General features: G+C 53.1%; 1 protein-coding gene across 1 annotated transcript; it reads left to right on the plus strand.

Moving 5' to 3' along the window:
* The first annotated feature begins 1,151 nt into the window (after window positions 1-1,151).
* Window positions 1,152-5,635, plus strand: LOC148596319 (olfactory receptor 14A16-like). Its single transcript, XM_088523564.1, has 2 exons — window positions 1,152-1,162; window positions 4,696-5,635. Exons 1-2 carry the CDS (start codon window positions 1,152-1,154, stop codon window positions 5,633-5,635), a joined length of 951 nt encoding a protein of 316 aa, XP_088379690.1.
* Window positions 5,636-13,887: the final 8,252 nt, after the last annotated feature.

Consider the following 13,887-nt stretch of genomic DNA (forward strand, 5'->3'; position numbering starts at 1 on the left):
CGGTGGTTGCAGGCTACGGCTGTGATGATGAGGTCATTGTCCACAAGGGCAGCCAGGTAGATGCACAGTCAGGGTGAGATGTGCAAGAGCTGCAGCTCCTGTCCCCCAGGTCCTGTAACAGCATCTGTGTTAGCAAAGCCTCACTCACAGAAAAGGAAGCTGCAGCTAGGGAGGACTTTTGTGCAGTGGACACACACGAGTCCATGGGATTATGGAAATTACCCTAGGGTGTAGGGAGAGGTGGCTGGAGTCATTGCAACACTTCTCCCAAATGTCTATAAAATGCCAGGGTCGTCAGGGAAGTCCTTGATAACTGGGAGAAGGCAAACCTCACACCCACTTTCCTGGGGAATGACAGGCTGGTCAGCTCCATGTCAGTCCATAGGAAGGTGATAGGAAAGACCTTCTGGAAACCATCTCCAAGCATATGAAGGACAAGATTCGAGTGAGGGAGCATGAGGTGACCACGGGGAAACGGAGATCATGTCTGACCAACCTGACTGTCTTCTGCCTCAAACATGAAAGCAGGGGGATTTTGTGAGCCTTCAGTATATCAAGGACTTTGGAAAAGTCCCTGATAATCCCCTTATACTCAGGTTATGGAAATCTGCAGGAGACTAATGGACCATAAGGCAGGTGGATAAAACACTGGGCTGAAAACAGTGATCAGCGTATAAGTTCCATGTCACCACCAATTTCCAGCAACATCCCTCAGAGAATAGTGTATGAGGCAGAACTGTTTAACATAATTTCTATAGCCTTATGTTCTTGTATTTCTTTATGGTTCTGGTTGTGTACACTGATCTTCTGGAGAAATTATGCATTATTTTTTGTCTGAAAGGGAAAGTGGGTTTCATAATGGGTGTAATGCAGTCACACACGCATTAAGAGCTGGTGCTCCTGCAGGTGCCATGGTCCCCACTGCCCAGTCTTCCTCTGCATCTCTAGTCATGCACAGGTGTCCTGTGAGAGCTTCTGGATGAGGCAAGCACCTCAGAGACACCCAGGCTCTCTCTTAGTGTCACGGACTGCTTATAGGTGGACACCTAAGCTCCTCGTAGAAAGTTAAAAGACTGTCTTGGAAAAGACACCAAAAGATCAAACACTTCAGTGTCCAAGACCAGGGAGAAACAGAGACAGCCCATGCAGGAATGACAGGAGAGTGAATGGCTGCCAGAGCTGACTCCATGGCACTGTTGGGTCTGAGACATGTTCTACTAAAGAAGCCTCTGCGCCTGGGCGGTCTGTGATCCAGCCATCCTGAGGTCATAATTAGCATAGACCCTGGTCATATCATTTTGGGGTGTGAGAAGAGGTTAGGACATAGGAGAGTTAGAAGGGTTTATGAATGCTGAGACTCCAGTGGACACTTTGGTGTAATGCGATTCTCCCATTTATGCAGCACACTTAGAGGTAGACAGTACAGTCTTTGCCTGAAGGAAATAGCGAGATCCAGTTCTTTGGGCACAGTTAGGAAACCTGAGATGCCCTGGGATATTTGCTGAGCAATCACTCCAGAAGGGCATGGTATTTGTGTAGGTCCCATGCTGTATGTGCTGGAGACATGTGGTTGTCCTGGACAGCCAGGCATCTGAAATGGCCCTGGCAGCCTATTTCTGTGTAATTAGATGAAGTGTCTGCACTGAATTACATTGGCTGTTTGCCACATTGGAGTTTTCATCTGTTTCAGTGTCATAGTGAGTGGACCTCTAATTATAGTAGGCATCCAGTGTAATTATACATGGCCAAGGAAATTCCCCACCTGATGCTCCATAAAGATGCAAATTTCCTGTTTGCTCCATCAGAGCAAGCAAACTTATACATGCCTGTGATCACCTTAGTCTCTTCAGCTATCACCACGAGTTTGCATGTGAGCAACTGACTTCCATTCTCCATCTCCAGTGATTGCAATGGGAATGCAGACAAGGAACTTGTGTGCAGACTCCTCTGTTGTGCACACTTCAGCTTGGGAAGGGGAATCTCAGCTCCTGTGTGTTTGAAGAGTTTATGGGAGTTTACTGAATCCCCCTCTAGCCCAGGGGCCTTTAAACAGGCATGAGATGTCCAGATTAATGTATCCGAATAAACACCTGGAGCATGTGTCAATCAATTCCCTCCTTGTCCCCATCTAGATGTTTTGTCTAGATAAGAGATGTGAAACACAGCTTTCACAGTAGGATGTTTCCACCTATGATAATTAGCCGTTAGGTGATGAAATAGCTGATGAAATAAATTGCAATGTTGGAATCCTTCTCTCTATACTCATTCAAAAGGGCAATTGATAATAATTTTAGTCTATTTCAGGTAACATTTCCCAGAAGAAGGGAGCACCATGGACAGAGAAAATGATGAGTTCGCTGGGTCTCTGGGTCTGAGCAGGGCCAGCCTCCTGTGAGTCCGTGACAACCTGGAAACGTTGTGCAGAAACAACCGAGTGCAGGAGTAGCTCCTCTGCCAAAAGCAGCAGAACTCCAGGCACTGCCTGTTCCTGCAGATACGAGAGAAGAGAAGGCAGTGAGAAGTGAAAAGCAGTGTGGAGTGGGAGACCAAAGAAGAGCTCATTGTGGGAGAAACCTTCACAGCCTTTGACATGGTAAGTCTCTGATTACAGGGCAATGCTAATGAGCTTCCTGGAATGGTCTTCTTCCCATAACTGTTTTTTAGGGATCTCTCCTTGCAGTGGAGGGGGAGACATTTCACAGCAGGGATTCTTTGCCACACATCACATGGACATGATACTATTTCCTCCTATGGCTAGAGCTATGAAATGAAAACAGGTCTTCATGGACTCTAATTCAGAGTGTCCCTGTACTGCAAAAAAAGGGGAAAAAAATGAAAGACTATTTAAAAGAAAATGAGCTTTCCTTCCAGGGCTCTCAGTTTCCTAATTTTGTCAGGGAAAAGAAATAAAAGTACTGTTTTGACAAGGAATGGGGACTCACAGACCTTTAACCTCTGAGATCAGTAGGTCTGTGAGAAAGCTCAGCAACCCTCCTTCTACCCTCACCTCCACCTACAGCTCTACTAGCAGCACCTTTATTAATTTATCAGGGTTTATGTGATCTGCTTCTTGTGAGCTGCAAGCACAGAGATGCCCCTGCCCAGGTCTCAGTTCTGGAAGGTTTCCTTAGGGCAGAACTGACCACACAGTCAGGCAGCATCTGTGAGCAGCAACAGGAAAAATGTTGGGCAAGAGAAAGCTCCAGGAAGCTGGAGTGGGTAGGGAATTAGAGGGAACTGCTAACAGAATCATCTTGGGAGCGTGGATTTGGCAAGTCATGGTCAGTCCCTCCAATAAAGGCACTTTTCTCTGCGCAAGACCCCTGTGTCTCCTCTCCCAGACATCAGAGCCTGTGCCCTGACAGCCGTGAAGTCCAGGGTATAAGCTCCCTCCTCTTCTGCCAGACATTTAGCAGAGGAGAGGGGAATATCTCCTGCTAAATGCCAGTTTACTGCTGCCCCACAAAGGGGCTGAAAGTGACTGCCCTACAGTGGTGTCATGCTCATTTCACGTAGGACAGACACGTGTGTGCCCTTCTGTCTCTCTCTCTCTCTTTGCCCACTTTGGCAGCAGGGACAAGGTGTTGCCCCTTGTTTCGCCTCCAGTCCAAGCTCTTCCTTTTCTTGCTTTTGGGTTTTCTGGGATTGAGTGTTTTCAGCTGCAGTTCAGACCCTGATGCTGCAAGTTGTGGAACACAGGGCTCTGCATGGGAATGAGCTTGCCCCAGACGTCTTCTGTCCTGTGACGCTCCAGGAAATGTGGTCTGCAAGGCTGGAAAATGAACTGACTTCCCCTTAAGAAGAACCAATGTTCAGTGCTAATGGTCCTTAGGCTGTTGCTCTGTGGTGTCCTGCCTGGCTTCCACCTGTCCTCTAAAAAGGCACTGTTGTCTCATGGCATCACTATTATATCTGAGATACATGAAAAAGGTCCAGAGATGCTCAGAGTCTTAAGATGGTGGTGGGCATCTGTATATTGGCATCTGAAAAGAGCCCTGTGGCTAGAAGGGGAGTTGCAGAGACCTCCTTCTGTTGCCTGGAGTAAAAGTGCAAAGTTTTGAAATATGTGTTTAGAATCTGGACTCCTCTGCTCTCAGCAGGGGCTGGTTTCTTTCTGAAGCATCATCTTCCTCCTTCTCAAAGAGGTTCAAGCCTCATAAACCTGTCAAGGGAGTAATAGATAAGATGTCCCCGCTCCAAGTGACAATAGATCCGTTCCTCCCAGAAATGTTGAGTATTTCCACTTCTAAAGTGAACACCCCATGTGTGACAGGGGAATCTGAAAGAAAAAGAACATTTTAAAATCACAGACACTCCTGCCTGCAACTGTCTTCTCATTCTTTAGAACTGAGAGTGAAGATGCTGAAAAACCCTTCCACTAGAGCAGCTGATTTCATTTCACAGAAATTCCAAATCTCAGAGCTAGTCACACCTGATTCCATTTACCCTTTGCATGTACAGCAGGATGGATGTTCCAGATCCATGGACAGAGGTCTCTTCTGCTCATGACACAATCTGCCAACATAAAGCAGAGCTTAAGCAAGAGAAGAGCACAAAAAGAGTCCCAGTACAGACAGAAGCAATGTGGAATTTTTAAGAAGACGAAATATTTCATTAATGTATTCATTTTCCTTTAAAACTCTCTCCTAACTTGTCCCTGTATCTTTCTCCTTGGATTTTCCTGCATGCCCAGAGTGAGCAGATGTCCAACAGCAGCTCCTTCAATGAATTCCTCCTCCTGGCATTCGCAGATACACGGGAGCTGCAGCTCTTGCACTTCTCGCTCTTCCTGGGCATCTACCTGGCTGCCCTCCTGGCCAACGGCCTCATCATCACAGCCGTAGCCTGTGACCACCGCCTCCACACCCCCATGTACTTCTTCCTCCTCAGCCTCTCCCTCCTCGACCTTGCATCTATCTCCACCACTGTCCCCAAATCCATGGCCAATTCTTTGAGGGACACCAGGGCCATTTCCTATTCGGGATGTGCTGCCCAGGTCTTCCTGTTTATCTTTTCAGTTGGAGCTGAGTGTTCCCTCCTCACAGTCATGGCCTATGACCGCTACGTTGCCATCTGCAGACCCCTGCACTATGGCATGCTCATGGGCAGCAGAGCTTGTGTCAAAATGGCAGCAGCTGCCTGGGCCAGTGGCTTTCTCAATGCTCTCCTGCACACTGGGAACACATTTTCCCTATCACTCTGTCAAGGTAATGTTGTGAACCAGTTCTTCTGTGAGATTCCCCAGATCCTCACAATCTCCTGCTCAGCCTCCTGCCTCAGGGAAGTTGGCCTTCTTGTGCTTACTGCCTGTTTAATCTTCGGGTGTTTCATTTTCATTGTGGTGTCCTATGTGCAGATCTTCACCATTGTGCTGAGGATCCCATCAGAGCAGGGCCAGCACAAAGCCTTTTCCATGTGCCTCCCGCACCTGGCAGTGGTTTCCCTGTTTCTCTGCACTGGCATATTTGCCTACCTGAAGCCCCCCTCCATCTCCTCCCGACTTCTGGATCTGGTGGTGGCCATTCTTTACTCAGTGGTGCCACCAGTACTGAATCCTCTCATCTACAGCATGAGGAACAAGGAGCTAAAGGATGCCTTGAAGAAATGCATTCAACTGGTACTGGGTCACCTGTAACGAGATGCACATCTTTCTCACAAGCAACTCCCAGCTCATTTCATGCAACTCTCATACTGTAGAAATTCTCTCTGTGATGTTCAAACTCATTCCAGATTCCACTTCAGAGGCACAAATCCCAACCGTTTGAACCATAAGCCTTCCTTAAATCTATCACTCTGTCTGAGCTGGTTTTCCACATAATATCTCTGTAATAAAAGGGGATAGTACTGTGCTAAATGTTGGGCTCTTCTTTCCAAGCAGGAGCCAAGAATGCAGTCAAGGAAGTGCACCCAAAAAAGCTCTGTTGCCGCACCAGTTGCAAAGGGACATTAGCTCGTAAAGTGATGTGCAAGGGAATGAGGGTTAGAATCAGGTCCCACTTGTGCACTATTGGATATTGGGTGTCCATGGTCCCTGGAGAAGGTGAGCGGCCAGTAGGTCTATACCAGGTACTGTACCACTTACCAGCTGGCCAGCAGAAGAACAGAGGGGACCTCTGGGACAGGCGCTGACTAGAAACTCCCAAAACAAAATGGAGACACCCAAAGGTAAAGGGCCAAACCAAGGAACACACCAAATCAGGGCACTACTGTCTCAGAATAGAGAGTGAGCTGGGTCTAATGACACACAGAACAATGTGAACACATCCTGAGCAATGTGAAAAATATATATATATATATGAAACAACCTGGGGTTGCTCAAAATATCCTCCATAGCCACAGACTCTGGGGGAGGGAGGGCTGAGGGTTGTCACTTGCCATATATGATGATGATGCACCTGGGTCTGCCCTGACCAGCAAGGACACTATGGAGTCACTCGATGCCCGCTCGCCCTGCAGAGCACTATCACCAGACCAGGGTCCTGAGGTAAGAACAGAGGAGGGGTGTAGGAACAGCCAACCAGATAAGCAGACACACTGACCTGGGAAAGACTTTCTGGGGAGTAGAGATGTCTGCGATAAGAGCAGGGTAACAATGGTGTGTTCGTGGGCAGGGAATAAATGAAGAACCTCTTCCCACGTGTGTCAGGTTGGGGCAGGTGGCTCTGTCCCTGTGCTCCACTGAGGTGCCCCAGGGCCAGGACTCGTGTTCATTCCTGGCGAGGGGGGCTGCCCAGAGGGACTGGGGGCTGCCCTGAGGCAGACAGGGTTAAGGCAGGGCTGATCACGGGAACATTGGAGACGTGAGGTTAGTGCCCTCCATGTCCTTGTGCCATATTTGCCCCCAGCCAAGGGTTAATGGGGAGGCTGAGAGCCCTCTCTGCAGCACCAGGGGCCACAGTGCCATGCGGAGGGGCTGGCGCTGGTGGGTGAGTGTCCTGGGCGCTGCAGGCTCTGTGGCCGGCACTGCTGCGGGGCCACCCCAGCGCGGGCTGCTCCGCTGGGTGTGCTGGGAGAGGGCAGGGCAGGGGGGAGAGCCGGGGGCAGCCGCGCTGGGCTCCAAGGGGCCTGGCAGGGTTCAAATGGCAGCAGGCGGCTCCTGCGTGTCAGTGGCAGCGTGGGAGCACAGAGCTGGCTGCTTGCAGGGCACAAACAGGTCTGCTGGGAAAGGGCCCAGGACATGGAGCGTGCAGGGGGGCAGCCTTAGGGTCCCACAGCCCCACTAGTCTTTCCATGGAGATTTTCTCAAAACAACTGACATGGAGAGAAAAAACTTCCAAGAGTTTTATTTGGAGCCGGCGATGGCTGTTTCCACCTAGCGCTCGTGTGGGCACATGGATGCTCTGGGACACGATGCAGCAGCATCTCTGTAGCCCCCAGGACACAGTGTCCATCGCTCTGCACCAGCCCCGCTCTCAGGATCCTGCCGGGCTCTTTCAGCTGCGCCGCTCCTCTCGCTGCCCCGCGATGCAGCGGCAGCAGAACGCTCTGCGCAGAGCCCGAAGCGCCGTCCTGAGCCGCGAGCGCCATCGCCGGGGAGCCGCGACGTCCGGCAGGGCGGCGATGCCTGCGGTGGGAAGCAGAGCTGTGGGCAATGGGCTGCAGGGCGCAGGGCTGCACCTGCCTGTCCCTGCCACCAAGGGCTTCCCAAGGGGCTGTGGCCTCAGCACAGCAGCTCCTGAGGGCTTCCTCCTGCCGGACTTGGTGCTGCTCGCTGTCCCAGACAGACCCGCCGTCCCCAGCAGGGCTCTCCACTCAGGTACGTACCTGGCTCAACGTCTGCCGTAGGGCTGCAGGAGGATGATGACTTCTCCTCTTGGGGCTCCGTGGCCTCCTGCATGGACAGAGCAAGAACACTCACCCGTCGGCTGCTGCTGCTCAGTGTACCGGTGCCCCAGGGTGCACAGGGGAAAGGGTTTGGGGCTGGGGGAGGCTGCCCACGGCTGTGCGTCCCAAGGGAAGGGACCTGCGGCTGGCACGGCAATGGGACACGGCTCGTTGTGGGGCCGTAGCAGCAGGGCTGGGCTGGGGCCGTGATGCACAGGGGAACGGAGGCAGCCGCTGCAAGGCACAAGGGGGCTCGTGCACTGGGTGAGGAGGGGGCTGCTGCTGGGGCTGCCCCTTCCCTCCTCGCTGGGCATCCAGGCCCCAGGGCTGAACGTGACGCAGGGGTGGAGGGGACATCAGCCCTGCACCTTTGGCACTTGGAAACAGAGAGGACCCAGCATCTCTTCCACACCAGACATCACCAAGGGTCAATGGCTGGAGGGGAAACCTGGGCACCATGGACAAGGGGGATCAATAGGATAGGGCAGCTCTGGGCACCCGCTCTGCACACCCGCCCACACAGCTCACACAGCAACTCCCTTGGATCATGGGGACAGGTGACAGGCTCCATGCTTACCTGGGGAGCAGGGCCTGCAGCCAGGGGAGAAGCTGCTGCTTTTGCTTCCTGCAGCGGAGATTCCTCAGCTCCTCTGGGCATTGCTGGTTCAACAGAGGGGCTCTCCACCTCACCAGGTCCCTCACTGGCAGCCTCTGCTTCTTTGATGTTGGGCAAGGAGGGCACCTTCTCGAGGTCCATCTCCCTTTCCGCAAACAGGCTGCGCAGACTGGGTCTGATCCATTGCAAGGAGATGCTTTCCTCTACCTCCTCCCTTTCAAGAAGCTCTTCGTCAGCACCCTCCTCATCATCGCTCTGCTCAGCTATTTCATTCAGGTGTCTGCTCCATGTTTCAACGTTCTGCCTGGGGGCATGAGCATAGAGGCGCTCCAGCACCTCCCACTTGCCCTTGGCATCCTTAAGGAGCTCCACTTGCGTGATCTCTGGATTCCATAGATTATGGAAGGAGTTTCTGGCAAGGAGCTAGGAGGAGAGAGGCAGAATTTGTGAAGGGAGCTTCTGTTCCCAACAGGAAAGGTCTCCTGGGGCTCCTTCTGCCAGTGCTGGGACAACCCGGCTGTCACAGAGTGGCACCGGGGCCGGCCCCAGCACCGGGAGGGCTCCCACCTGGCCCAGCTCTCCCTTGCACTCACCTCCTTGGGTCTCACATTGAGGGATCCTGATGCTGACAGGGAGAAACGCTCCCCATGGCCCTCCTCTTCCTCGCCCTGGCTCTCCTTCAGGCTCTGCTCCTTCCTCAGGAAAGTGACTTCCCGGATCTGGGCCAAGCTCTGCCCCGTGCGGGCCAGGCAGCTCCTGTCGAGCTCCTCCAGGGCCTCTGTCTTGACGCTGAGCACCCCCAGGTACCGCGCGGTGTTGTCTTCGTGCACACGCAGCGGCCTTCCTTGCACGTGGCAGGTGATGCCCACAGGCTGTTGTTTTGGGTCCTGCCCTGCCGGTGCTCCTCGTGGTGTCCCTGTCCCACCATCCTTGCCTGGGGAAGCTGGTGTACCAGCCCTGCTCACCTCCCTTTCTCCCCCTTGAGCGCAGGGATCCAGCCCTTCCTCAGCTGCAGGGGCTCTTCCTTGGTCGCACTCCATGGTCTGGAGCAGCCACGAGCTTGCCTGTGTGCCTTGATCGACGGTGTGTGCCAAGGCATCAGGCTGTGCTGGCTGCTGGCTGGCTCCAGGGCTCGCGTCATCAGGACGGCTCAAGGGGGCAGACCCCAGCCCCACGCCTGCGTCCTCCAGACCCACAGCAGGAGATGTGGGGCCATGTGGGACAGGTCCCTGGCTCTCAGGTCTCAGTTCCGTGCCAGTTTCTCCATCAACGCTCTGAACGAGGCTGACAGGCTCAGGTGGGAAGGACGATGGGGATTCCAGTGGGGCCATTTCACTGCAGCACCCGGCAGTGACGTCTTGTGCAGAGCTGGGTGGCACCACTGCAATGAAGGAGCTGCTGAGTCCAGCCTCCTCCGAAACACCTTCAGCTGCCATCGCACCCTGCTTGGGATCATCCGGGGCAGAAGAGGCCGCTGCTTCTTGAGGATTCTCCATCGCAGGCACTTGCCCTTCAGGAGGAATGCTCTGTGCTCTCAGGAAAAAGGAGGAGCTTCCCAAGAGCTGCTGGCTTTTCAGGGATAGACTCATCCTCTCATCATCCCCTTGAAATATCCTGCCTTCTCCCACTGATGATGTTGAAGACACAGGCCTGGATCGAGGCAGGAACTGCACATGCTCTTGATTTACCTGCATGAGAGCACTAGTTTCTTGCTGGGGTCTTTGAAGTGGAGGCAGGGCAAGGCGCGATGGCTTCAGCTTCTGCTCTTCCTTTCTCTTCCCCGAGTCCAGAGCCATCCCCGCACCAGGAACAGGTGGGAAGCATTCGCTGGCAGCAGCTTTGCTGGAATTTGCAGCCACCCTCTCCAATGCCCTGTTCATTCTCTCCAGGACTTTCCTGGCCACCTCTTCCTTGTCCAGGGAAAAGGCCCTGCCTTTGGGTGAAGACCTGCAGGACGTTTCCAGAGCAGGCAGCTTGGTGTGACTTGCAGATCCTGCTGGTTTAACTGCAGAGTCCTCCAGTCCTCCCTGTGTCTGCCAAGCTGCCTTGGATGGCAGAGATGGGAAGCTGGGCACATCTGATGTCCCCGATCTTGTCCTGCCAGTCAGTATCCTGCTGTGTCCCAAGGCAGCCTTCTTTGCAAGGCTGGAGGAGGGATGCAGATCTCGTACTGTGCAGGAGACATCGCTGGCCGTGTCCTCCACCACCTGCAATCGAAGCCCACCACACAGGCCAGGTTACTGGTGTCCTTTTCCCTCCCTCCATGCTTCCCAGACGGACGCTTGGCTGTGACCGCCGCTCAGCTCTGTACCTGTGCGATGCCGTGTTGGGAGCAGCGTGAGCCCTGAGGGCCGGGCAGCGGCGGCAGCCGGTCCCTTTGGTGGGACGAAGCTGGGGTCCGTCTGCGCTGCACTGCTGCGGGCAGCTCCTGCTGGCCCACCTGTGGGGAGAAGGAGGCCCATGATGGGGTTGGTTGTGTTGGTGCGAGCAGCTCCTAAGCACGGGAAACCCCAGCCTGGCCTCAGAGGGAACCTCCTGGCTGAGCACAATCCAGCTGCGCTTGGCCTGGACCTGCTCTCTGCCCTCAGCACAGAGCTCATGGGGTTCATGTGGGCCTTGGAGCATCCATATCATGGAAATCATAGAATCACTATGTTTGGGAAAGATCTTCAAAACCATCAAGGCCAACTCTAAACCCTTCTAGCACCATGCCTGCTAAACATATCCCAAAGTGCCTCATCTACACGTTTCTCGAACACTGCCATTGACAGTGACTCCACCACTTCCCTGGGAAGCTTCTGCCAATGCTTTACAATTCTTTCCATGTGGAAAGTTTTCCTAATATCTAACCAGTTCCTCTCCTGGTGCAACCTGAAGCCATTTCCTCTTTTCCTATCAGTATTTTAGATATTAGCCTTGCCTCGTACAGCCTCTTTCAGGTTGTTGTGCAGAGCAATACGGTCACCCCTGAGCCTCCTCTTCTCCACACTAAATAACCCCAGCTCCCTCAGCTCCACCTCATATGGTCTGTGCTCCAGACCCTTCACCAGCTTCGTTGCCCCTCTTTGGAAATACTCCAGCATCTCAACATTTTCCCATTCCCAAATCTGAATACAGTATTCGAGGTGCGTCCTCACCAGCAACGAGTACAGGGGGAGAGTGCAGGCTGGGCTGCTTTTTCCCATGCCCAGGAATACATGTTCCCTCACTGGAGGAGCTCCTGCCCCACTATCTTGACCCAGGGCTCCTTCCTCGCCATCCTCGTGCTCTCCATACAGGTCCTGTCCCTGCCTCCCACCTCTCCCTCCAGCCCCACCACTCACCTCACTCGTACACTCTTGCACTCCAGGGATCCCGTCTGTGGATGAGGAGCAGGCATTACCCTGCTGCTCCTTCTCCATTCTCGGAACCACTCTGAGGACCTCTCGCATGGGCACCAAGGGCAGTTGCTCCCTGCTGGTTGCGCCGCTCTCCTCAGAGTGAAGACCCCAGCAGGGACATGGTCACCATGGGGACTGCCCCACCACAGTGACCTGTGGGCACGATGCCACCCCCATCACAAAGTCCTGGCAGTCGCCATGGGGACACCAGGCATCGCGTCGTCTCCTCCTCTCCCCACTCCTGAGCAGGTCCCTGGGGCGCAGGACGAGTTGTCCCCTCCACAGCTCTGCGCTCCCCGGGCCTTGCAGATGCTGCCCCTCGTCAGGCGCTCCATAGCAGACACCCACCACGAGGCCACCCTGGTGCTCTGCCCCTCGTCCTCGCCCCTGTGCTCTCGATTGCCTCTTGCTTCACCCCAAGGCAGAGCTCCCTGCATCCCGCTGCTCCCTCCCTGCGCTTCTCTTTCCCACATCACCCCATGGCTATTCCTTGCCATCCCAGGCCATCGCTTCCTCACTCCTTCCCAAGTTGCTCCCACTTTGAGGCTCTCCTCTCCTCACCAGCGTGGCCCCCTGCTCGACCATCAGGTCAGCAAATGGGAACAGCCGCGTTTTACACCCCCTCAGCTCCATGTGACGCCAACCCCCAACCGGCCACCATGAAAATACAAAACACTTGTGACTCTCACGCTTAGGTTCCCGACATGGACTTGTTTCTGCCCACACTCATTTACCACCCCCGAGCTTCCTGCCCTGTGGGTGCAGCAGTGAGTGGCAAGAGTGGAGAAGGCAGTTTAATACCATTTATTAATTGCAATCAATATGTAAAGAAATTGTTCTTGTCCCCATCTAGGTGCCCTGCCTAGCTAACAGACACTAGCTATCGTCTTAATATGTAAGAAATCGTTACTGGTTTTATTGATATGTACAGGGTTTTAAACAAGGTTCTAGAAGTGGAAATGAGTGGAAAGAACATGGCAAGTGTAGGAGAACAGTTAAAGGAAGGGAAAGAAGGGAAAGCATGGGAAAATTACTAAAAGCATAGGGAAAAGTGCAAATTGTGGCAAATGAGAGCAAGAGTTGGAAAATAATAGATGGCAAATGTAAGCATTGGAAAAAAGAATTGAAATGGCGGGAAGAATTGCAAAAGCATTTGAGAAGTGTCCAGATTGTGGAAAATAGGGAAAAACATGGGCAAGGAACAATAGTGTAGGAATATGGTCAAAAGTGTGAGAACGGTTACAAAAGTGGAAAGAGTGTGAAATGATGAGGAAAAAAAAAGGAAAGTGCAAAAAGAACACCGAGAGCTCGATAATATTGAGAAAGCATCGGAAAAGAAGGAGAGGTTGGGTAAAAGATGAAAGGGTAGGAAAATCTTCACAAGTGCCGGAAAATTCTCACAGGTATGGGAGGGAATATTTGTGAAAGCAAAGGAAAAAAGTCAAAGTATAGGAAAATTATCAAAGTAGAGGAAAATGTGGAAAAAATGTGGGAAGAAGTGGCAAAGTGTAAGAATACCAGTGAAAATGAATCTGTGGGGAAAACATCCAAAGCAGGAGGAAAACAGACTGTGTGTGAAGACTTGTGGAAGGGTCCAGGGTCCCCCACATCTCCAGTGTGCCCTTGCCCTCAGAAGGCGTCTGCCCCCAGGGAGGAGGGACGCTCCTGCCTTCTTGTCACCGCCAGGTGCCTGCAATGTGCCCCTGCTCTGCTGCCTGTTGCTGAGGGTCCCCAAGGCAGCCCCACTGTCTGCAGACCCCTCTCCTACCATGGAGCAGGCCTGCCTGCGCGGTGCCTGGAGACCCCAGCAAGGCTGCGCTTACAGGTGAAGGTGTCACTGTCCTCGGTGAAAGTCTGATTGGGGCCAAGGGCAGGAAAGGACAAGAGACAACAAGGACAAGCAGCAGCAAAGGGAATTTCAAGAGAGTTTAAGGACAAACTAATAGTAATTTTTGTAGCTGAGCAGCACTGGGACAGGAGCCAGGAGATTTTCCTGGCAAAACCACCTACCAAGCTGATACAAGAGTAAAGTTAGCCCTTCCCAGAGCAACCAGGTTGCCTTCCGCC

Source organism: Tinamus guttatus, unplaced genomic scaffold (assembly GCF_059628265.1).
Source record: "Tinamus guttatus ecotype Peru unplaced genomic scaffold, ASM5962826v1 Tinamus_guttatus_pri_ptg000015l, whole genome shotgun sequence".
NCBI lineage: Eukaryota > Metazoa > Chordata > Aves > Tinamiformes > Tinamidae > Tinamus > Tinamus guttatus.